Here is a 24039-nt window from a genome sequence, read left to right on the forward strand (position 1 = left end):
ATTAAAAAAACATCATAAAGAATTTTTCCCATAAAGTTATAATAAACTCTTGAAGATTTACCAAGTTTGCTATCGTCTAATTGGCTAGAGAATTTTACAATTACATTATTAGAATGGACGTGTATAAATGATGAGATTTAAGCAACTGTCGCTGTACTAAAATCAAGATCAAAGATAGCTGATTTTTGATGAGCTGGATCTTGTCCCATTTTTATTTTTACTTCATTAGCAGAAATAAAGATATTGAAATAGCTGTGATTCTGAAAGTGCTGCCTCTTTTGTAAAATGTATTTATCTCAACTTAATGTTCAGTTTTCTTCAAACTGGCCTGTTATTTATGGTTTTAGTATGCCATTAATGCATTGCTGCAATTTGCTTTATTCACACTGTTAGAACAGGTAAAGTTTGTAAGCATTCCAAAATAATATATTGAACATAACCACTGAAAAATAGGGACTTTTAGTTTGATCTATATATTTTAAAGGATTTTTTTTTCTTAAGTAAATATCACAACATTTTTGACTCTTTTATAGTTTCTTTTTGGTTATATTTTTAGATATTTGAATAAAATATAAATAATTGGGTTTGGGCTAAGACTAAGGCTAAGACTATAGCTGTTATTAAGCACTTAGTTCGAACTACATTCATTACTATCTGGTTCTAAAGGAAAGGATTGCAGTGTATTGGATCCTGCTCTCACTTGAAGTTAAACAAAATATTCCTATATTTACTTCTGTAGCGTACAATCTGAACTTAATGCATCGTTTGTAGAATCTTGTAATCAACCTGCCAGTTGATATCTTGGATATAAAATGTCTGCATTTCTCATCAAAAAGGACTAAATGTTCTGTAACAGTCTGTGGCTTTGTGCTGAGTAACCCTCAAACTGAGAACTGAAGAGCTTGAACTTTCCAATGTTTTTGGACATGTACATATTTACCTCTTCTTGTTTTCAGGCCTGAGGAGTTCATACGCTAGTCAACACAGTCAACTAGGACAAGAACTACGATCCACTGTGTCTCCTGACTTGCACATCACCCCTATCTATGAAGGCAGAACTTATTACAGTCCAGTATACCGCAGTCCAAATCATGGGACGATTGAGCTACACCAAGGATCCCAGTCAGCTTTGTACCGAACGGGGTCAGGTGAGTAAAGGACTTCCACTGCTCTTCCATTGAATCCATTGAACGTGTACCAAAGCTTCACTTGAGCTTTTCTGGAACGTATGGCAATATGTAATGCCAATTTAAAAGGAGAAACTAGATGTTACAGATCGATGGAAATACAAGCTAGGTTTGAAGGACTTAAACAGCAGCAACTGAAAAGGTTTTCTGATGCTTGCAAGAAATACTTGGTGCTATATATCAGTGTCAACTTAGAGTCAGAATATTTTCCATTTGATACTGTATACTCAAGTACCTTGAAAGAAAGAGTATTTCATGACACAAATTTTATTGCACGCTCTTGCATTCTTTGTGCATCATTCTCTTACCAACTGAGTTTGTTTGGTTTTTTTGTCAGTCCAGTAAAATGATAGCTTGCACACTTAAATTACTTACTTACCACAACTTTTGCAGTGTAATTAGTGTTTTAGTATAGTAAATGCTATATTTGAAGATTATGGAGTGAAACTACCATATTTCTATGATATTGGATATAATCTTTACTGAAATTATGAACTGCTTAAGCAAAAAGTTAGCATTAGAATTGATTTTCTGTAAAGAGAAATGTAAAATATACTTTGCAATGCAGTGTTTTTTTAAGGTTGATCTGTAAAGTTGTATAGTGGAGTAATTTGTAAAAACTGTCCAAATATTAGAGTGATTTAACTAACCAACTCTCTAGAAACATTTACAGAGATGTGTCCAATTCTTATGTCATTTTTTACACATTTAAAAATTGCTTTTTAATGTTTTTTACATAATTGAAATACTGAGAGTATTGGGTATTGAAGGAAGCAGGGGCTTTTGCAACTATCCTGTCCTGTCTATTACAACCTAAAGTAGACAAATTATGTTTGTCAGGATGTGACAATGAGGAAAGTTAACTAGAAATTGAAATTCTCTGTTTTCTGGTTTACTTAATATCAGTTACCTTGGAAAAACAAACTACCACATCAGCTCTGTCACGACAGAAAGGTTTACATTTGTATTTCTGAAGCCCCAAGCTTAATACTTTGAAAGCATCTTTAATCCTGATTCTCCCTCTTATTAGCTTTGTTCAGGAAAAATTTGCATATAGATGGAAAAAGGAAAATATAATATCAGTTATAGGAATTTTTGTTTAATTATTTTTTCCTCTTTAGTACTGTTGGCAAATTGAAATTACTGTTGGTAACTGAATTTTGTTAAACACTTTGGAAACATTTTAGAGCCTGATTTCTGTTTAAAGACACAAGCTGCATTTCTTTCTTTTAATAGTCAAGTAAATCAGGGTTTAAATCTGATTCCACCAAACCTCTACTTCTGTCACTAGCCTTGTCTTCCCAGAGACATTTCCTGTGGGTATTTTAAATTTAGGAGTAACTGCTGGTGATAGCTTTTGGACATGGAGCATCCTACACTCTTTCTAGAATTATTTTTTGCTTACTCTTTTCACCAAGTATTGCTTTGTTTCTTCAATAGACATTTGTTATCTATTTTTTTTTAATACTGATTTTATACTAGGAGTTGGAAACCTGCAAAGATCATCCAGCCAGCGCAGCACACTCACATACCAAAGAAATAATTACGCCCTGAACACGACGGCGACCTACGCGGAGCCCTACAGGTCGGTGCCCTATCGCCTCTCGGAGCCCGGGTACGGCAGGCTGCAGCACGCGGCGCCCGCTGACGATGGGACGACACGGTCGCCCTCCATAGACAGCATTCAGAAAGACCCCAGGCAAGTCCATTCCGCTTTCCATAACCATACATATTTGCCAGAATAGTAAGATTTTTAACATGTTCCTTGAATAAATATGGCACCTTTTGTTGTGCGTATTTCAGCTCTACATTGCTTAAACATTTGTGACTAATTTGGATTTAAAGATTCTGTTGAATGGCTAAAGTAATAAATTTCTTCTACTTTGCTACAGTAAGGATGAATGACTTATATGTATTTAAATGCTATTACAGTTTTTTTCCATGTTTATTTTCATTTAGAAGTTATTACAAGAAATATTGGTAAATTTGATGAAAACAGAGTGAATTATTGTCAGTATTTCTGAGTAATTCTTCAGAGGCATTTATAATACTGTAGGAAGTTTCTCTCTGTGGGAGTGGGAAAATGTCAGATTTTGAACATTAGAAAGTACATGTTTAATTTGTTTGAATGAATTTTCCATGAACAGCTTACTTGAACTTCAAAACAATGTAAATCTTAAAAAATATAAATGTACCATTTTGCAAAAGCTAATACATGCTTTTATTTTTAAAACAGTGAATTTAGTTTGATGATCTAAATGCATGTCAACAACATAGACATGTGACAAGTGTAATATCATCATTACAATTTAATAGACACCCTTTTCCCTTAAACCTTATACTTTGAAATGGGAATACCAAAACCAGCTTTTGTAAAGCTTAAGGAGCTTTACAGTACTAGGCGTTTATCTTTGGTGTGAGTATATGATCGTTAGAAGTTTCAGTCAGCTTGCCAGTTCGCTGGAGCAGCGTGGTCATGAAAGCAGATCAATGTTTTGCTGGTTTAGAAACAACGTGAAAGCACAACAGCTCACATTGGAGGGCATGAACTCCAGTGAGGCCTCTGGAGTCTTTCATACAGAAAATTAGAACGCCAAATCAGCTTTGAAAAAGATAACTAATAGCTGTGGTCAGCCTGGAGTCTTACACGGAAATCTTTTGGGCTTCCTGTTTACAGAAAGCTTGTAACAAACATGATTTAGTTACTTTCTAGGTTGGCCCTATCCTTCAGTCTTGAAAATAAAAGCACTGATTTTTTTTAAATTTGTTATTTTTCTTATTAATGAAAATTAATATATTTCTTATTTTAATAGATACAGAGAGACTGGATTAATTTCATTTAACTCTTCTATTTGTATGTTCATCTAAATGAGGTTAATAGAATAATCTTACCCCTAATGCTTGCTAGTTGCATGTTGCTGCTGATCTATTCTGGCATGGCTTACAAAAAGTTATTATAAAAGTTGTTTACTGATAACAGGGATGCAAAGAACTTCTAAGAAATTCTGACTTACTTTTCATCACTGATGCACTTTCTTATGTTGTGATTTCACAACGAAGTAGTTTTGCCTTGTTTTGATCTCTTTCAGTTTCTGGTTCTCATATCACGCGATTGCCAAGTTAAGTTAGCGTGTCTTATTCCGAGCCCCAGCCATTTGAAAGCATTGCTCTACAATAAGATTGAGGGAGCATTCAGAAAGATATCTTTATTATTGGAAAGGCAATTTTCCCTAAGATCTTGCTGTTGTCAGCAGGGAGAAATAAACCTCTACTTACTGGGTGGTTCAGAGCAGGCACCTAGGCAACTTTCCCTTTTCAGTGACTGTGACGGGACCCTTGGGAGACCCAACTGGCCATGCGAGTCTCAGCCTTTGAGCACCTCCCCAAATATTGTTCTTGGAACATCAGTTATTGCACTTTCTTGGATTTTCAAGAACAGGAAACCTTCTATACTACTCTTTTTTTTAAACTTCCTTTACAAAAGGAAGATGGCCCAACAAATGTTAGTGGATATATTTCTAAACCTATGAATTGGGCATGGATGTGCTTAATGCCTTTTCCAGGATTTGTCTACATAAATAAAATGGCTGTGTTTAATAAAGCAGGTCTGATGAAATTGATATTAAGTTTGCAATCCCTGAATAACTCAAATTATGCAAACTACCTGGATCTGATTATGATGAAGAAATCTGTATCTGCACAGCTTTTTTTCAAGTATAATTGACTTCATAGGAGGAACAACATCAAGCGTTGAAGAAAAAATGCTACGTGGAAGAGATGCACCTGAGCAATGTTGTTAAATGTATAAGACCTAGGAAAAATCTGTGCGTCTGTTGCACTCTGTGTTGAAATGCTGGGAGATGTATATAGGTTGCAGTGTTTCAGTTGGTGTAATTTTAGTATGTACATTTGTTTGTATGACCAACATAACCAATCCAACTGAAGAACATAGGATATAAAGCGTCCTTTCCCAATAGGAAGACTAAAACATGAGGTGACTCATAATTATTCTGACATACCTGTTTTTCCTCCTAGCCCTGGTACTCCAGAACAAAAACAAAATTGTTGAAAAACACTTAAGGCGCTCTGGTAATTCTACCTAGTAAATAAACGCATGTTTATAACTAATGCCTTTCCTTGAATGTGTTCGTCTAATGAAGGGAGTTTGCCTGGCGAGATCCAGAGCTGCCGGAAGTCATTCACATGCTCCAGCACCAGTTCCCATCGGTCCAGGCGAATGCAGCTGCCTACCTTCAGCACCTGTGCTTCGGAGATAACAAAGTAAAAACAGAGGTACGGCACAGACTCCCTTTCTGTTTCTGGGGAAACGATACAGAACTAAAAGAACAACTAGACCCTTTGCCTCTGTTTTCAGCCTTTTATTGTAACACAGTATCCTGGACCCTTTTATGTTTCTGATTGTACTAGATATATGTTAATGTTGATGTAGATAGGTGTGTGTAAATATATGCACATATATATACATAGATCTTCATATGTGTGTGAAGATCTTCACATAGACCCCAATAAGACGCTGTCTTTGTGTAACATGCAAATTATGCGAAACTCTTTAACATTCAAGTTGCATAGTCTTGCAGAACTGTAGAAGTCCGAGTTTACTGAAGTCTATGTGTACGTGTAACGTGGTGATGACTGGAGGCTAACAAAAGCAATAATTCTTGAAGAAACAATAATTCTTGAAGGCTTTCCTCTGGTTTTGATGAAGATATTTTAAGGCCTCATAGGGAATAAGTGAACTGTCAAGCAAAGAAAAGAAATCCCAATCCTAGAAATACACAGAGGGCAGTATTTATTTCAGTACATTGTGGAGGAAAGGTACATCTGAGTGAAAATGCAGCTTATTGTTAAAATATCTAGCAGTTGTCTGAATTTAAAGAGCTGCTCTTTTCACAGAGCGGCTATAAGCTATTGATCTGGTAGAGTTCGCTTTCTCACTCCTATCCCATGTGTGTTTTATCTATTATTTTCATGATGAACATGATGAATACTTATGTTAATAAAATATTGATACAACTTTTATAACAATATTGCTAACCCAGCATAACAACCCACAGTTGCTGGAAGGGAGAGGTTGCACTTCTCCCTTTGATCCCTTCTCCCTTCATCTCTCTGATTCCCCCGGGTCCACTGCTGGATGCTTGTTCCCAAACCTGGTATGCACCAAGTCTGGTGCCAACTGGGCCACTGTCGACCCAGTTCAGCCCACTGATGTAGAAGAAGAGCGGTTTTTGTTTTGCCAGGTTAGTTTTCCATCAGATTACTAAGTTAAAAGTGGCCAAGATGTGACAAGTAGCAGAGAGCTGGCTGTGGAATGGATGATGGTGTTTTTGATCTTCATTAAAGATAACAGTGATAATCAGATGTGGTGCAATGATTATCAGGTGTAGTCAGATTTGTAGGTAGTCTGCTGTTTTATAAAGTCCTGCTGTTTTGTGACTGCTCATTTAGGAATTCTTGGAATGTTATTTATCTGCATATGCTCATCCATCTGAGATCTTGTGCTTTTGACAATCACTGTTTCAGTTTTCCTTATTACAGGATTTTTGTAGAAATTATGAAATGTCTGTTTTGATTTTTTCAGAAGTACACATAACTAAAAGAAATGGAAAGGCCAAAATGTAAGCATATCTTGAATGTGGCACTGAAATGTCTATGATGTCTCAATTATTTATCCTACTTAGTATTCAGAATATTTGGTATATGTTTTTAAATCAGTTCAGGTATCAGGTATTATAGATGTATTATATCAGATATCGAGCTGATAAAACTTTACCTAGAAAAAATAATGGTTTGGGATTTAGAAGACTAGGTATGTTACGTTAACCTGAGAGGAAAGTGCAAATGTAGCTTGCGTTCCTGCTTAGGAGTTTATGGAATTTTGAAAAAGAGAAAACTTCTCTTTTTCAAAAAGAAAAGACTCACATACTGGCACCATTATTTTTCTTGTCTTGAATTAATCAGATTTTAGAAATTCTTATAATATTAGGACAGAAAGAACAGGATTGTCCTTGCTTTTCAGAGAGAATGTTTCTGTACTTCTGGAAGAGCGAAGCTTTTTGTGGTGTTTCCTGATGATCCGACTTTCAGTCTCTCACGAAGAAGCTGTCCCTTGAGTCACAATGGTGGATAGGAATTAGCGTGTTTTGAAAATGTGATGGTATCTGTGGCAATAGGAAAGTTGCAATTTGTGAAGAGTGTCCTCCTTTTCAATCAGAGGCCAGTGCTAAACACTTTGGAATAGGAAAGGATCATAATTACTTTATTGCTCAGATCAGTAAAGCCCCATCTGAGTACTCCTTTAATTTTATATTTTTATTCATTATTTAGATTTATTATTTTATTGCTGTGGTAAAGAACAGATTAATTTCTTAGACTATAAAGGGTATTACAAGCCTAGCAAAATGAACTGAAGTGCTTGCATTGCTAAAACCTGGAGGTAAGCATAGGAAACCCCTTATCTAAAATTACCTGCAAAATTACACAGAAAGAATAAATTACACTTGCATGTAAAGAATATCTATCTAAATTTGTTTTTCCTTAAATAATGTGTAATGTAGATGTAGTTTGATGTGCTGTTGTGTTGACATACAAGAGGGAGATTTAACTGAAAAATATGAATAGTTATTTCTTGCTTCACATTATTTAATAATGTAGAAATAAGAATTATTTGCCTTAAAAATGAATAAACCTTTAAAAAAATTTATAGCATCCTGCAGTATGTGCTTTCGATGTAGTCTGTATCAAATATATAATATGCAAGACAATTTTCATGGTATGGCAAACTTCCTAGCTACAGAAATCTTTCCATGTAAATAACTATAAGCTTTATTTAAGTCCACTGAATGCCCTCAGATACAGGTTCCTAGTGGCTGTTGGCACCGCAGTGGCTACGTGTGATAGATCAATGCCAGGCTTTGTATGCCCGTGTTTTATAACAGCGTAGACATGTAGGTGTGCAAATGCACCTAGTTTCCATTTGTTAGTAATTGATGTATTCTGAAACGTAAAGGCTCATGTAGATTATCAAATGTGATATAATTCTAAGAGCAGTAAAACTGCATTATTCTGAGAATAATTTTAAGGTTTCCTTTTGAAAAATATACTCTTTTAAACAGAAGTCTAAAAAATTTCCAAGTCACCAGCCTTTCATTTTATTTCTATTATTCTACTTAACAGCTGATTTTGACAAGTTAAAAACATATATACTGTTGACAGAAACCTTGCATTTCAGTTGCTTTTCCACTCCTCTTCAGTTTGGCTCTTTCTAGGTGTATATAAAGATAGCAGTCAGTTTGATAGCCAGTACCAATATCCAAGAACGTAATGGAGATAAGATTCTGTTTTTCAAAACATCTACTTAAAAGCTTTCACTAGATCTCAGTACTGTTTTCACTGAGAAGTGTTTTATGCTTTTCATGTTATGGTCAATAAAAGACAGTGAACTTCTTCAGCTAAAAAATCCATGAAAGCTTGTATGCGGTAATTTATTTGAAATGGCGTTCTGGCTTGCCGAACGAATTGTTGTACAGGATAGAATAGGAAAGGAGCGTCCAAAAGCGGTATAAAGTGCTTTTGATCCTGAACAACAGAATACTTGGGATATTGTGGTTTATATCGCATCTAACTGTTTGGCGCGGAGCCGCAGCCTGGGCGAGCAGAGGATTCGGGCAGGACGGCGTTCCTCTCTCATTCCTGCCCGGGATCCCTCGTTAGGGCAGCAGCACTTCAGCTGCCGTAGGGGTGGGGTTCTAAAGAAATCCTTTACCAGCTTTGTTACCCATATCCTATGGAGAGTATGGCACAAAGGTTACTGCACTGTGCTAAAATAATCAATATCAGATTAAAGTATTCGTGTGTTGCAAAGATTTGTATTAAAGCGAAACAGTTTATAGAAAATATTTTAGTAGCCTTTGATGATGATTTTTATTTTAAAATTAATGTTAGTCTTAAAAGTAATACTACTAAAAGTTATATCTTTCCAAATAATTTTTAGCTTAGCAAACAATTACAACAAACTTCTAAAATACTTTAATCATTTATGGTTTCTTTAAGTGATTTTGAACAAAGAAAAGCACTACATGGAAATGAGATTTCAAAACGCAGACAATTAATGTTGGAATTTATTAAAATAAATATATTGAAAAATAAATACAACTTGTCTTGTTTAAAACAAGATTTCTTGTTTTAAGAAATTTCTTCAGAGTAAACCTTCCTTCCAAAAAGAACTTTAGATACACCAGTAGGACTGAATATGTGATAATTTAAACCAAAATTTTTTTGGTTTTGCAGGTTAAGATTTCTCGATAATATTTCTTCTTGGAGTAGAATAGGGTATACTATCATTATTAAAAAAAAAAAAAAGGGCCTTTCAAATCTGTAGTGTGAAATGTATGAAATCAGTAGGAGCTGATGTTCCCGTCATTCTGTTTCGCAGGTGTGTCGGCTGGGAGGAATCAAGCATCTGGTTGACCTCCTGGATCACAGAGTCTTGGAAGTGCAGAAGAACGCTTGCGGTGCGCTGAGAAACCTTGTTTATGGAAAATCTACTGATGAAAACAAAATAGCAATGAAGAACGTTGGTGGGATACCTGCCCTTTTACGATTGCTAAGAAAAACTATTGATGCAGAAATAAAAGAACTTGTAACAGGTAAGTTTTGTATAGAAACCAGTGCAGAACTATAATACAGATTATTTTTCTGTGCTGGACAAAATTTTGAAATAGCTGGTAAGTGACTGGAATTGGAGCATATTGTCCAGAATTTAATTTGTGCAATAGTGTTTTTGTCAATACAAAATAATTTATTTTGATTACTGACATTTAAAATATTAGCATAGAAGTATAGATTCACTGGGAGAAGTGAATCTTAGAGTAGTTACATCTAGGATAAATTTTGCTCCAGTATGATTCTCCTACATGCAGACCTAGATCTTGAATCAGTATTACTTTATTGGCTCCTAACATCAGTTTTATTACTGATTTAAAAAAAAAAATCTTCTGACAAGTTTTAAATAAGGTCTTGCAGAATTCAAAGATAAACCCAGACTATAAATGTGTATTTTAAGGTACAGGCAGGCAATTGCAAGTATTCAAATTACCGAAGCCTCTCAGTTTCCAGCCCGTTAGCAGAGTCACGGTAAATGGCTGTGTGCACACTTCTCATCTCTTGATTTTGAGATAACAGAGTTAGCTTATAAAAACCCATGGACCTACTTGGCATTTGGTGCAGACAGAAAGGGCAGAAATAATAAATGATTTGCAGTTCTAACACATGAAGGAGCTCCATTTTCATCGAGACAATTTGGATTTGTTAGTGTTAGATGTGTTAGGATACACCTGCTGTCTCTTTCTCTTAGCATGGGAGCAATGTGTCAATGAAGGTCAGGGTGCTGAAAAATATGAGAGAACAGAAAAAGCAAAGAGTTTTCGCTTTTTCTGAAAACTTCCTATTTCAAGTTTTGATAGCTCTCTCATGTGGTTTGGTTTTGTAAAAACTTTTCATTCTTTTTCAAATTAAGCTATTTTGCATTAACTGAAAATAAAATATCTTAATAGCTTTTCTGAACAAAGAAATAACTTGGAGTGGATCCCAGTATGAGCTCTCTTATCTCTAACTTGAGTACTGTTGTGTACCTTAGCTTAGTCACTTTGGAAGCATATTAAGCAGTGAAAATGATTCTGTACAGAATGTATAAAAAACATATCACTTTAGATTCATATGCAGGCTTTTTTCCCTAAATATTTCCCATATAAGCAAATGTTAAGATAACCTGTAGGTTTGGTGTTTTCTCTACTAGCATACAGTTATTTCCTTAAGAATAGTTATGTAAATGGAATACTTAAAAGTAGAATTGCACATTAGCTGCTTTGTCTGGTCTACAAAGTTCATTTTTTATGTGTCTGAATTACTTGTGCTTTTAAGATGTGAGGGATGGTTCCACAGATAAAGCCGAATTCAAATTTTTGCTTATAGACGGTGCAGTCACTATTTATTAAAAAAAAAAAAAAAGTAGTCTGTTATCTTTCAAAAAATACATAGCACATACCAATATAAAGAAAGAAGTGGAGAAGGTCCAATGACTATTTGGTTAATAATTGAAAAACTCTACCTGTGGCAGAATTAAAACTAGCTATCCACACCCAGCTTACTGGGCATTCCAAGTTTAAGATAATCTTATTAAAACAGAAAAATGAATATAAATCTATACCACTAGAAACAATATATGGCTGATTTCTAGTTTAAAATTAACACTATTCATTATTGTTTCAGCTTATCCATCATTTTTCATGTAATACGGAATATCTAGTGTAACATTTCCTAATGAAGGAAATATGCATTTTCTTTTCCTGAGGAAAAGGCTTCTTCCTTAGTAAATAAATTATATCTTCCTCATTAGCAGTATCAATTAGTAGGTATCCATTGCCTTTTAAAGAAAACAGGTATATCTAGTATCACTGCATGTGAAATCCCCATCTAGTTTACTTTAAAATGCAAAATTATCAAGTAAAATTAGGAACAGCAAACTTCTTGCAATCTACATAGATATTTTTCACATGAATGCTTTTATATAAGATTTATGAAAGGAGGGATGATTTAGTCAAAAGCAAGCTTTTAACCTCACAGATGACTTGGGAACCTGCCCTGAAGACTGACTGCCTGAATTTCGGAAAGCTGGCATATTGCAGGGGGTGGGGGTGTTAAGCGCAAACATGTTTTGGAGGGGTTGGAAAACAGTAGGAATACCAGGGCCTACATTTAATAACAACAGTAACTGAAATGACAAGATTGAAATGCAGAAAGATAAAGAGATGGAAAATTATATCAAAATAAATATAGGAAGGATAACTGCAAAAACACAAGAATGTTTTAAGAGGAAAGCAAATCTTCTTTTATTAGCTATAGATTATTCAGAATATAAACTGACATATCACTCTTCCTAATCATTACATGAAAATGAAGGAACAACAAACCCCCACAAACTTTAAAAGCTGAACTTTAAAATGCTTTGGTGTAGGGAATAACTAACGAAGAGCTTGCGCTGGCCGCAGGAGCGCTGCCGTCCCCCTGCGTGTCTCACCAGGGAGGTCCCTCCTCTCCGGTAGCTCATGTTCTGCACCGGCTCCTTCTCCACAGCTGCCGCCCTGGAAGTGCTGGTGGGGCCCAGGAGCTCTGTTCCCCAGCAAGTGACTTGAAGGACGTGTGCTGGTTTGGTCTGTCTAGACACGTTTTTACCTCGCAGTAGGTCAACAGAGCCTGAAATCAATCTGTGAATTCCAGGGACTTGTGTCTTGCAAGGCTTATACAGCTCTCTGTGGGGTAGAAAATCAAAATATGCATGTTCTTGAACACAGGTGCAGTTTCTAATAATTGAGTCTACCATCAAGAGACCTGGGCAAACAGCCCTGTAATATGTTAAAATCTAAGAAACATTGGTGTATGCCGGTAGCGCGTGTTTTCCAGTGAAACTGAGTCAGAAGCTACCTCAATAGAGATAGTTTCTTGATTTCTATCAGATCTTTGCCAGCAGAGATGAGCCATAAACTGCCCCCTCTCCAGAGAAAGACCTCTGATCCAGTCTTTTCAGAGGTTAGTTTTCTGTCAGTGCTGCTCCCTGAAACAACTCCTGATGAGGTCCGATGAGTGGTAGTGCTGGCCTGGGGGAAGCAGTAGGATTTTATAGTTAGGATTAAGAAAGAATGAGCACAAATTCTGCCCTTCTGGACGTAGTTAATCATTAGCTTAGCTGTGTGACAAAGCTCTGTCACTGGAAGTGGAAAGAGGTTGTTTTTGATGGTCCTGGCAGTTCTTCACTTTATTTCTTCAAATTACTACATCAGCCAGTTCAGTTTAGAAAAGTTGTTCTTCGTCCAGCAGCATGATCTTTTGTGTATACAGAATCGTCTTTCTGAGAGATTGCATTCCTGCAGCAGTAGACACTGCGCGTTGTAGCTTGTGTATTTTTGGAAAAGGAACCTGAGGTACCTTTTGAGGAGGTATAGAAATAGCTGCAAGACCCACACAAGTGTGCAAACTAATCACTCTGTGAAACAGATATAGTTGCCTTTTACCACTTCGTTTTACTCTAAGTATTTACCTCTGCTCTATTCTGTATAGAATCCAAAGCACTTTGTGATCAACTCTGTAAAAATGGCAGAGAGCGAATGCGAGCGTCTGTGCTCAGAAGGGGACCTCCAAGCCAGCGCGGCTGCCAAAGAGCTCTGAGAAATGTGCTGCCCTTTTGTTAACGCCAGCTGGTGCGAGCAGCTGCACTGGAAGTCATTGTAGTAAACTCTTCTGAGATTAAAATGCTGAGATCTAAAACCAAAAGAAAATGAAAAAAAGTGAAAAAAATGGCTGGATACAGAGGAGGAAGTGTTCTTTGCCACTGATAATTCAAAAGGTGCCACAAATAGTTGACTTTAAACAACTAATGCTGTTATTTGGAGATGCATGCATCAGGGTGCCTGATGATCATATGCATGCGTCAGGATATCTCCTAGGCCTAACAAAATTGCTGGCTAACCACATTTTACATATTTTCTGAATTAGGTAACCAAATAAATTTTTGCAGAGCTATCACATAAGGGATTTTCTAGACAGAGCAATTATTTAAAATCCTATTACAGATGCTGAGACTACATCACTAATATACCCAATTCAAAGTGCAACCTGTAATCAGTAAAAACAAACCAACCAAGAAACCCCTTACGATACTAAAAGTGACTCCTGAACCTGAGGGAAGGTGTTTTTTAATTATCCTGAATCCTCATTGTTACCTATTGCAAAAGGCAGATTTGTCACCTGAAAATATTGCTGTAGATCCAAGTCTAGAAGGATTATGAATTAATATCAAAACATTTTGTATGTCAGAACAGTCAATATACAATCATCTTACCATTTTTCCCTGAGAAGGAAATGTTAGAGACAAGGAGATGGTAGGAGATATTTCCCGTGTAATACTTCTCTTGGTTAAGGAATGTTGCTTCCCCATAATCCCTATGGAGCCATTAATGATTAACAAACCCATCAGGTTCCAACCTGCTTTTGACGAGCAGTAAAAAGAATAAAACCAAACTTCTGCTTACAGATTGCAGTTCTTCTGGTAACTCCAGCAACTGCCAACAAAGTTGGCTAAAAGATCTAAACAGAGAATTGTTTGTCTTGCTTGCTTAATTCTTCCTGTTACGAAGCTGGCCAATCTTGGCCAAGTCCAGCCCAGAAGTAGAGAGAAAATTCTTTATTGTGAACGAAAGTGATGATTTGCAAGTGAAGTACCTAGCATTGATGCAGCCAGGTTTAATGTTTCTGTATGCTGCTGTAAAATGGAATCTCAAAGAAATGGATTTGTTACTATTTTCCTTGCAACAGTGTCCCAAGACTTCAAGTAACATCACTGTGATAAACAATGATCTTTAAAAAAACAACAAAAACAAAACCTTCCCTTTCATGAGATATTTACAGTCTGTGACAGCAAAACTGTTCTAAATTTGAGAAATCCTAGTTAACAAGCTATTGATTTTTTAATTATATATCATATACTGGTATTGCACAGTTTTCTGCATTCCATATACCTAACCACATAAAGGCAGAAAAAAGATCAGTGAAATTTAATATACATTAGTTTCACGCTTCTGTGTTTCAGTGAGATCAATTATTATATCTTACCTACTTCACTGTGAGTTTTTACTATGACTGATCTGCTTCACTGTTAGTTTCCAGCTGATGCTGTCTTTTGTAGAGTCAGTAAACTAGAGCCCTACATTTGTGCTATTATAATGCCAGTCTTTGTCCATACCTTAGTATAAGAGATAAAGCCTACTGCATTTATTAATCTGCAAGTGAATCAGTGGAGTTTTAAATATATTTTTTTAATTATATAGAAGGCCATCAGCTTGAATATGTTGCTCCTGATTGATTTTATGTGCATTATGCACAGCAAGCAGCTTATAAAAACAGACTGTTACTATTTGGTGTGTTGAAAGAACAGCTCTTCATAAATAATTTCTCTCCAGTTGAGAGTACCCTACAGAAATTTTTGAGAAATCCATTGATTTGGGGGGATTTCTGTGGCCTGTCTACAGGCACTGGGATTTGATAAAAACAATTGAAATCACTAAGTGCAATAACATCAAGTTTTGTCTTTAAAAGTAAGGATTCCAAACAACCCATTTTTACCAGATGTTCCAATTCTGGGTTTTTTTTCATCCTGCACAGATTAAACCTTTTTTACTTTTTCATATCACCTTCTCTAGATTGCATTTCCAAAAGAAAATAGGATCCTTGCTGCCTAAGCCTTGAGGTCTTTTTTGTTTCTGCATAATTTTTGGCACGTTGTGTGAGTTAACACAAGACGTTTATATCATCCTCACAGAAACTCACCCAGTTTGTCTATTTACAGCTAGATCAGCTGTAGTTTCCAGTGCCCACTGGTGTTGCAGGTAGCATCATAGCCATCATACAGAATATGATCTCTGGACCCAACTGGCAGACGTTTCCTCATCCCAGGTCTTTGCACCTCCACGTAAGTTCTGAGTAAAGTGAGATAAATGTGAAGACTGAAAAGAAGACTATGTTCCTCCAGAGTCTTGTCTTTCTTTTTAATAGTCATTTTCTTCTTAGGAAGAATCCCTATCTCCATTTTTCTCTAAATATCTTTGGAATTCTTAACAAAAAAAAAAAACAAAAAAAACCTAAGTTGCTGAAATCTAGTGTTCTAGACTTGTGTCTTTCTTTTTGCTCCATTCCAGTTTGTGGAAATTTCACATGCTTTTGTAAGTGCCTTTTAAATTAGGGAGGAACATGGTCAGTTATAGTCAAATTTCTAATATTAAGGTTACTTGAAGAGTTTGACTAGCATCTTAGAGTCAGAGACCCAGGACCTTTAGAACAAAAAGCTGACTCAACCCGTAGGAGAAAGCTGTTCAACCAAACTTTTTGATGCACTGTTTCATATGCCAGTTTCTCTAGTCTGGTTGACCTCTGCTCTTTTTAAGCACCCACATCTATAGACAGTTTTACACAGAAATCTTTCAGGCAATCTTGTTTTCTTTGTTGCTAGACCAGAGTCTAGCAGATCAGCAAGGTTATTTGGCTTTAACTCGTCAGGTTCAAGGATGGGATCTCAATCATTTAAGGATTTTTCTCTAAGTAGTACAGCTTTCAATCTAGAAAATCAGAAATATGGACAAGGCGCAAGTCACGGTATTGTGTTTGGAGGGTTATGTCTGGTAGTTGCCTCCTATCTGCAAGGCTGCACGTACTTTTATCAGCTGCCACCAGCTGGTCCTGTCCTTGGTTGCATATTCTGTTAAATTCTCCCGGCCCCCAAACAACTTCAAAGACCTCCAGATGAATCCTGATCACAACATCCGCTGTCTGCAAGCATCATTACGCCAAGGACGGTGGCAGATGGGGGTCAGCATCCCTCTGACCGGCTTCAGGAGGCTGCTCGGTGTTATGGACTGTTGGTGTTCTTCACGAGTGCTCTTGTTGAGGGCTTTGGACTTTTCCTGGGCTTATCCACAGGTTTTACCTGCATGATAAATATTTGTCTAATGCCTAATTTGTGATGTTATATCAATTCTAAGAATTGTTTCAGAACAGGATTGGAAAAAGGAGGGGGGGGTCTCTAAAACACCTCAGTGAGTGACTTCTGTTGGCTATGTGAAAGGACTTACCTGCCCCTGCTAGGACTCCAATGTATAGTACCTAAAATCTGCTTTAAAAAAAAAATTAAAAACTAGTGCATAAGCCTATACACTTTTCTTTAGGAATCTTTTATTAAAGCTATTTAGATTTTTATATTGATTTTGTTGGTATCTGATGTTATAGAAGGCTTATATCTAAGCCTTTTAACTTAAATTATACCTCTGAAGAGCCTGTTGAGCATTTTTATTGTACTTTCCTCGTCCTGTACCTTCTTGAATTATTTTTTTTCTCTCTCATTCAGCCAGTTTAGAGAAAAACATATTCTGTTTCATCAATGTTGTTTGCATAGCTTGATATGAGTGCTGTATTTTATTGTATCTTTTGCATCTTAGCTATTTAAAAGCATTTTATCTACAGTTAAATCCGTGTTATATATTTTTTCATTATTTTTTCATACTTATGATGGAATGTTTTAGCAGAGCCAGACATCTAGGTTTTTGCTATACTAGATAATCTTAAATACAACCAGCAAAGTTTCTTAGTTTTTCAGGAGGCAGACATACTCCTTAAATACTGTTTTTATTTTTATTCTTAAAATCTGATCAGTTTAAATGACTGGCTAGAACTTTGGAGACAGGATTATGTGTGTTTGTTAAAGATTCATGCTCTTATCGCCGTAGGTGCGAACATTAAGGTATGTTCTCTGTGTCTGTCTAAAGAAACACAGTTTATGACAAAAATGTCCAACTATTGCTAATAACAGAGGAGTGCAGTCAATGACAGCAACTGCAAGTTTTCGTGCAGATAAGTCTCTCAACTTTATCATGCTATTTATCCTCATTTCCTGAGTAGGATTATATTAGATGAAGTACACAGAAATGTAAGTTTAGAACAGTCATCAATGTGAGATCTGCAAGGATCAGAATTTCAGGCAAAAATAGGGCAGGCAAAGATATCCCTCAACAAAAAGAAAGCAAATAGCCCCTCATTTCATACAGCTACAAAAACTTTTTCACGTGGCATTTTAAACTGTCTGTGAAATCTTGTGAATCTTTTAATGGCAGCTTTGCTGACTGCTTACTGATCAATACTGTTGGCATGTAAAAGTTGTGTTGCAGACTAATTAATTATATTTTCTTGGCTATGCGCAGGTAAATTTATTTTTCTCCTGTTTAAAGCGATGTCTCTTAAGTTGTTAGTGTTGCCCTCTGACTGCCGAGTGCAGCAAAGGCTGCGGAGCCTTTGCTGACATCGCTGCAATGCAATCCTTCCCTCAGGGGTTCTCTGGAACTTGTCCTCGTGCGACGCCGTGAAGATGACGATCATCAGAGACGCTCTGTCCACGCTGACCAACACTGTGATAGTGCCCCACTCCGGCTGGAACAGCGCTTCCTTTGACGATGACCACAAAATCAAATTTCAGACTTCCCTAGTTCTGCGCAATACTACTGGATGCCTGAGGTAATTTACCGTTGCAGAAGACTTCTCTTTGCGCAGGAACCGTGTTATCCAACGGATTCTTTTTATCGGGTAGCTTTAAAACAAAATATATAATATTCCATTTATAAATTCCATTCTATAAATTCCATTTAGTTCTACCATGCAGGCAACTTTTGTATCTGTTTTTTTCTATATTAAAAGAACGTGACAAATACAAAGTTAGACACTGGAAGATGTTAACTATTATGGAATTAATTGCTGTGATTTGTATGGCTCATGGAAATTATTTAGAAAAAAAACTGTGCATTTGGTAATTATTGCTGTATACATTTAAAACAACTATGTATGTATATGTATGCATATCAGTAAAGAAATGTTTCACTATTCCTTTTGTGGATTTCTCAAACAACAATAGGTAGAAAGAAGTATTCTTCAAAATAATAAAATGCAAAACTAAAATATCTGAAAAGAAAATTCAAGGACAAGGAGTAGTATATGAACAATTTCTGTTTATTTGTAGGTTTGTTTATCATTTTAATTCACTAGATTTCAGATTGTGTTCCATTAAACAGCAGGGTAAGGCCACTGTGTTTAAATACACGGAATGGGATTGCCTTTTATTTGCTGGCGACCTTTCTCCTCTCCTCTTTTTTGGTCGCTGGGTTACTTCAAGACGCCCGGTCTGACGCTGCGGTTGAACACAGCCACGCTGGCGCAGCGCAGGGGAGCGACCGCTCTGGCGGGGGGCAGCCTTCCTCCGCAGCAGCACCCTTCCGACGTGCGGCCGATCCCAGTCGGAGGCGGCGGTTCTGGTGGCCTTGGAGGCAGATGCTCGTTTCCACCCTTTGCCGCGTATTCTTACGCACGCTGCAGCCTTCTCCTTTCCCGACACCCTCATTTATATACTTATACGTCTGTCTGTGTGTCGCTATTACGAATGTTAGCGAGACTGCACCGTGGAACAGATCACTGAGCTTTATTTGGGTTTTAAAAGTGGCAACAAAGGGTATTTTTAACTCAGACGAGTTCAGTGATCTGTTCTACAGTGGACACAAACACGAGAGCTGTGTTAAAGCTGAGAAAGCCTGGAATGGGAAAGTCAGTGGGAAAGAGATTTCTGCTTATGGTTGGTTTGTCAGTGAATCACTTTTGTCTCAAAATTAGTTCAAATTATATTTATCTTTTATGGAAAGTGGGGGGGGGGGGAAGAGCTTGTTGCACCAAGCGGTATGTTTGCTTTTAACTTCTCAAAGTCAAGTATCAAAGAGCTGTATAAAAGACTTCTGCAAGCTATTGGATAAAATGTGGTACGTATGTGCACCTGTGAATGCGCTGTATGTTCACTTACATTCTTATCCCTTTTGACCCCTTAGGAATCTAAGCTCTGCAGGCGAAGAAGCCCGAAAACAAATGAGGTCTTGCGAAGGGCTGGTTGACTCGCTGCTATACGTGATCCATACGTGTGTGAACACGTCAGATTATGACAGCAAGGTGTGTGCATACTCTAAGTGATTTTTAGTACCAAACCGTATGTCCGATACGATCTTTTGGGAGTTGTATAGTGTAATTTAGAGCTGTGATATGCTCAGCTTGACTGGTCTTCTCTCCCAACCTGAAGTTATTCATGCACAATCAAATTCTGTTGCGTAATGCAAATTAACTAGTTCTGTGCTTTACATTTTTGACAGTGTTAAAGTATTCATTCCATGATAAAATAATAATAAAAAGCACTCATGCTTTTTATTTTCAAAATACCAAAAAATAAGTCACTACAGCAGAGATGACTTTTACCAATATTTTCATAACTGGGGATATCAGCAGAGGCATTTCAGCTTTCCCAAAGAAACAGAAGTAGGGATGCCCTAGGCCCAGAATTAGAATTTGGTGCTTGTGCTCCAAATGCCTTTTCATCTCTGCTACATTTGTTTGGTTTGATGTATCGCTATGTGAAAAAGTAACTAATTACATGACATCTTTATGTTTTGGTTTCAGACAGTGGAAAACTGCGTGTGTACCTTGAGAAACCTTTCTTATCGTTTGGAATTGGAGGTACCTCAGGCACGTCTGCTGGGCATTAATGAACTGGATGACTTATTAGGAAAAGAATCACCTAGCAAAGATTCAGAGCCAAGTTGCTGGGGGAAAAAAAAGAAGAAGAAAAAAAAAGCTTCACAGGAGGATCAGGTTTGCCTTTTTCTTTGTACAAATATATCAACTGTTGTTTAGCCAATGATTTAAAAATATATATTTTAAATGATAAAAAAAACCCAATAACATATGGCTTGGACAGAAACTGTCATATGTCGAACGAAAATATAGAGGTTTAATGTACTCACAAATGCGTGTTCATTTCTCAGTGGGATGGAGTTGGCCCTATACCAGGATTCTCCAAGTCTCCCAAAGGGGTGGAAATGCTGTGGCACCCATCTGTGGTAAAACCATACCTAACGCTTCTCGCAGAAAGCTCCAATCCAGCCACTCTAGAGGGCTCCGCGGGATCCCTCCAGAATCTTTCTGCAGGCAACTGGAAGGTAACGTTTTAAAACCACTTCATAATTCTGGGGGTGTCTGAATTCCTGTTATTCCTCCTGTAGTTGTACTTTAGCTATTTGCTTTCAAAAAGATACTGGAATGGGTTTTGGAGGGAACATGTAATAATTTTCTAGTCTGCATAAGAGCGGTTCTCTCCAGCATGTATCATTACTGCTTGTACGTTGCAGAAACGTTACTTCCACAGTGCAAAGCAAAAACAAAGACGGCAGTCAAGAAGAGCAGTCTGGAAACTGGCCTTGACATTGGTACCATTTATTTTAAACAAACAGTGAAAGCTTTTCTCCAGTGCACATTAGAGTTAAAAAAAAAAAAAAAAAAAAAAAAAAACTAGCTGTGAATTTCGGTGGGAAGGTACTGCCAAAGTAAGACCAGACCAAATGCAAACATACAATATGCAATGTTAACACCCCACAAGAATCAAGATTGTGATGCTTAAGATACTAATTGGTTATCGACATAAATAGATTGTTTCTATTTGTTTCATTATTTTATAATTTATTTCCATATATTCTTGCTCTTAGCCCTTGCATACAATATTTGCAAAGGCACTACGTGAGAACTCCTTACAAATTTTATGTATTTGTCACAGAGAGATTAAAAAAAAGTTAGTTGCTTCCTTTGCTGTAGAAAAACAGCTGAGACTTCTCATTTTATGACTACTTTAAAATTAGTCTTTTTGCTTAGATTACTATTCATGCTTTAGTAAATTATGTCATCTGTTAAGATATTTTGTCTATTAACTCTTTTTTTTTAATATTTTTCTGTATGAGGAATGAGCCAAGAACAGGAAAGAGTCAACCCTCCATAATAATGGAAAAGACAGGCATTTAACTTATCATCCCTTCTTTGGAAAATGTCCCCCCTAAAATACTTAAGAATTACAATATTGAGAGAGATAGTGTCAATTAGAATATTGTAGCAGGTTTGCGAGTAACTGTAGTTTTATTACAGTTTGCAGCATACATTCGAGCTGCTGTCAGAAAAGAAAAAGGACTGCCAATCCTCGTGGAGCTGCTGAGAATGGATAATGACAGAGTTGTTTCTTCCGTGGCAACTGCCTTAAGGAATATGGCATTAGATGTTCGTAACAAGGAGCTTATTGGTGAGTACAGAACTGTACTGAAGCAAGCAAGGTTACCAACATGTCAGACTTTATATAGAAAAAATACTAGGGTGAGATTCCAGCAAGAGAAATAGCATAAATGATTTTACTATTCCATGTCACTTGTGTCACAGAAATTAATCTTTTTGACAGCAGTAGCTTTTCAGAGTAATGTTGTCTTTTTGGTTTGCCTTTAGCCATCTTGCATAGCAATCTCTTAACAACTGATTGAAGTCACCTCAGCTAAACTTAACTAGACAGAAAACCATCAATACAAAATATGATAGAAAACACAACTCCTCTTCCTTGGAACTAAATGGTAACCTTCTTAGAGAGTTTCAAAGTTCCTTGCTTCTTATAAGAGGAAATGACAGCTCTGCTGTACCAGTAAATATTTTATTTAACAGTACTAGGTAGGGAGAGAGGGAAGAAACCCTTCCTAGTAAAGTATTTCCATGAAAGAACACGTGTAGGGCACTATATACGTGCCTTTGCTGAATTAAATAATCAACAAGGGTGCTTGCTAGAAAAACTTACTGTTTACCTTTCATATATTTTAATATTTAATACTTTGAAGCACTCATCTGTGTCTTTCTCATCTAGCATTTTTTCAAAAAAAATATATAAACATTTGTCCTTCCTTGGTCAGGAATCTCAGAATCTGTTATGGCGAGTGTTGAACGTGCCTCACCCTCAGCTTAAGACTGATGTAGCCTAAATGAATCCTACTAACACATATCACAGAATCCCAGAATGGTTGAGGTTGGCAGGGACCTCTGGAGATCATCTAGTCCAACCCCCCTGCTCAAGCAGGGTCACCTAGAGCACGCTGCACTGCATCGCGTCCAGGCGGCTTTTGAATATCTCCAGAGAAGGAGACTCCACAACCTCTCTGGGCAACCTGCTCCAGTGCTCTGTCACCCTCACAGTGAAGAAGCTTTTCCTCATGTTCAGATGGAAGCGTCTGTGTTTCAGTTTGTGCCCATTGCCTTGCGTCCTGTTGCTGGGCACCACTGAGAAGAGTCTGGCTCCATCCCCTTGACACCCTCCCTTCAGATACTTGTACACGTTGATAAGATCCCCTCTCAGTCTTCTCTTCTCCAGGCTAAACAGGCCCAGCTCTCTCAGTCCTTCCTCATAAGAGAGATGCTCCAGTCCCCTAATCATCCTAGTAGCCCTTCGCTGGACTTGCTCCAGTAGTGCCACATCCCTCTTGTACTGGGGAGCCCAGAACTGGACGCAGTACTCCAGATGTGGCCTCACCAGGGCTGAGTAGAGGGGGAGAATCACCTCCCTCGACCTGCTGGCAACACTCTTCCTGATGCAGCCCAGGATACCATTGGCCTTCTTGGCCACAAGGGCACATTGCTGCCTCATGGTCAACTTGGTGTCCACCAGCACTCCCAGGTCCTTCTCCGCAGAGCTGCTTTCCAGCAGGTCAGCCCCCAGCCTGTCCTGATGCATGCCAGTTGTTAACTTGGAAAATCCGTCTCCTCCTCCTTCCATCCATCCCCCTCACTGTCAGGACTGAGGAGAAAGTGACCTGGGCTCCCAGACCCTTGACCACCATCCCCAGAGCTCTGAAATCCTGTTTGATAGTTTCCAATTTGCCCTTGGCATCATTAGTGCCCACATGGAAGAGCAGCAGAGGGTAATAGTCTGAAGCGTGGACAAGCCATGTCATGGTATAGAAAAGTTTGATTTTTGTTATAGAAGAATTTTCTGTTTTAAACTAATGTAATAAATGTGTAAGAACTATTTGTGCAGATAAGGGTATAGTTATTCTCAAAAACACAAATATAGCTGAAAAGAGTTTCATTATTTATTTCTGAAGCTTCTCAGAGCATACTTTCCTGCAAAGTATGTGTTCTGTCAGCAAGGAATTATTTTAAAAGTCGTGTTCTATAACACCTGCGCCATACAGGTAATACCTGTATGTGACATTTTCTTTTCAAGACTTTTTTTTTCCTTTCCTGGCAGAATTTTTGAGTTCAGGAATGCACCTCCGCCTTCCCTCTCCCTATCAAAGCCTAGAATTATTTGCTTTCCAGATACACTGCAAAACCAACCTTTGTACAAAACATTTTG

The 24039-nt window shown here is 37.3% G+C and overlaps 1 protein-coding gene and 1 long non-coding RNA gene across 2 annotated transcripts in view; one reads left to right on the top strand and one right to left on the bottom strand.

Moving 5' to 3' along the window:
• The window catches only part of PKP4 (plakophilin 4), a 96678-nt gene that overhangs the window by 62108 nt on the left and 10531 nt on the right, over nt 1-24039 (top strand). Inside the window, exons 8-16 of the mRNA XM_067299474.1 lie at nt 957-1148; nt 2670-2890; nt 5352-5480; nt 9643-9856; nt 18134-18317; nt 19670-19787; nt 20289-20480; nt 20654-20827; nt 21801-21951. Coding sequence (XP_067155575.1) covers nt 957-1148; nt 2670-2890; nt 5352-5480; nt 9643-9856; nt 18134-18317; nt 19670-19787; nt 20289-20480; nt 20654-20827; nt 21801-21951 — 1575 coding nt within the window. The remainder of the gene's footprint in view (nt 1-956; nt 1149-2669; nt 2891-5351; nt 5481-9642; nt 9857-18133; nt 18318-19669; nt 19788-20288; nt 20481-20653; nt 20828-21800; nt 21952-24039) is intronic.
• LOC106486553 (uncharacterized) overlaps nt 12120-24039 on the bottom strand; it is a 48782-nt gene continuing 36862 nt past the window's right edge. Inside the window, exon 3 of the long non-coding RNA XR_001292898.2 lies at nt 12120-13523. This is a non-coding gene — a long non-coding RNA (uncharacterized lncRNA). The remainder of the gene's footprint in view (nt 13524-24039) is intronic.

The sequence above is a fragment of the Apteryx mantelli genome, chromosome 6 (genome assembly GCF_036417845.1).
Source record: "Apteryx mantelli isolate bAptMan1 chromosome 6, bAptMan1.hap1, whole genome shotgun sequence".
In the NCBI taxonomy this organism is placed as follows: Eukaryota; Metazoa; Chordata; class Aves; order Apterygiformes; family Apterygidae; genus Apteryx; species Apteryx mantelli.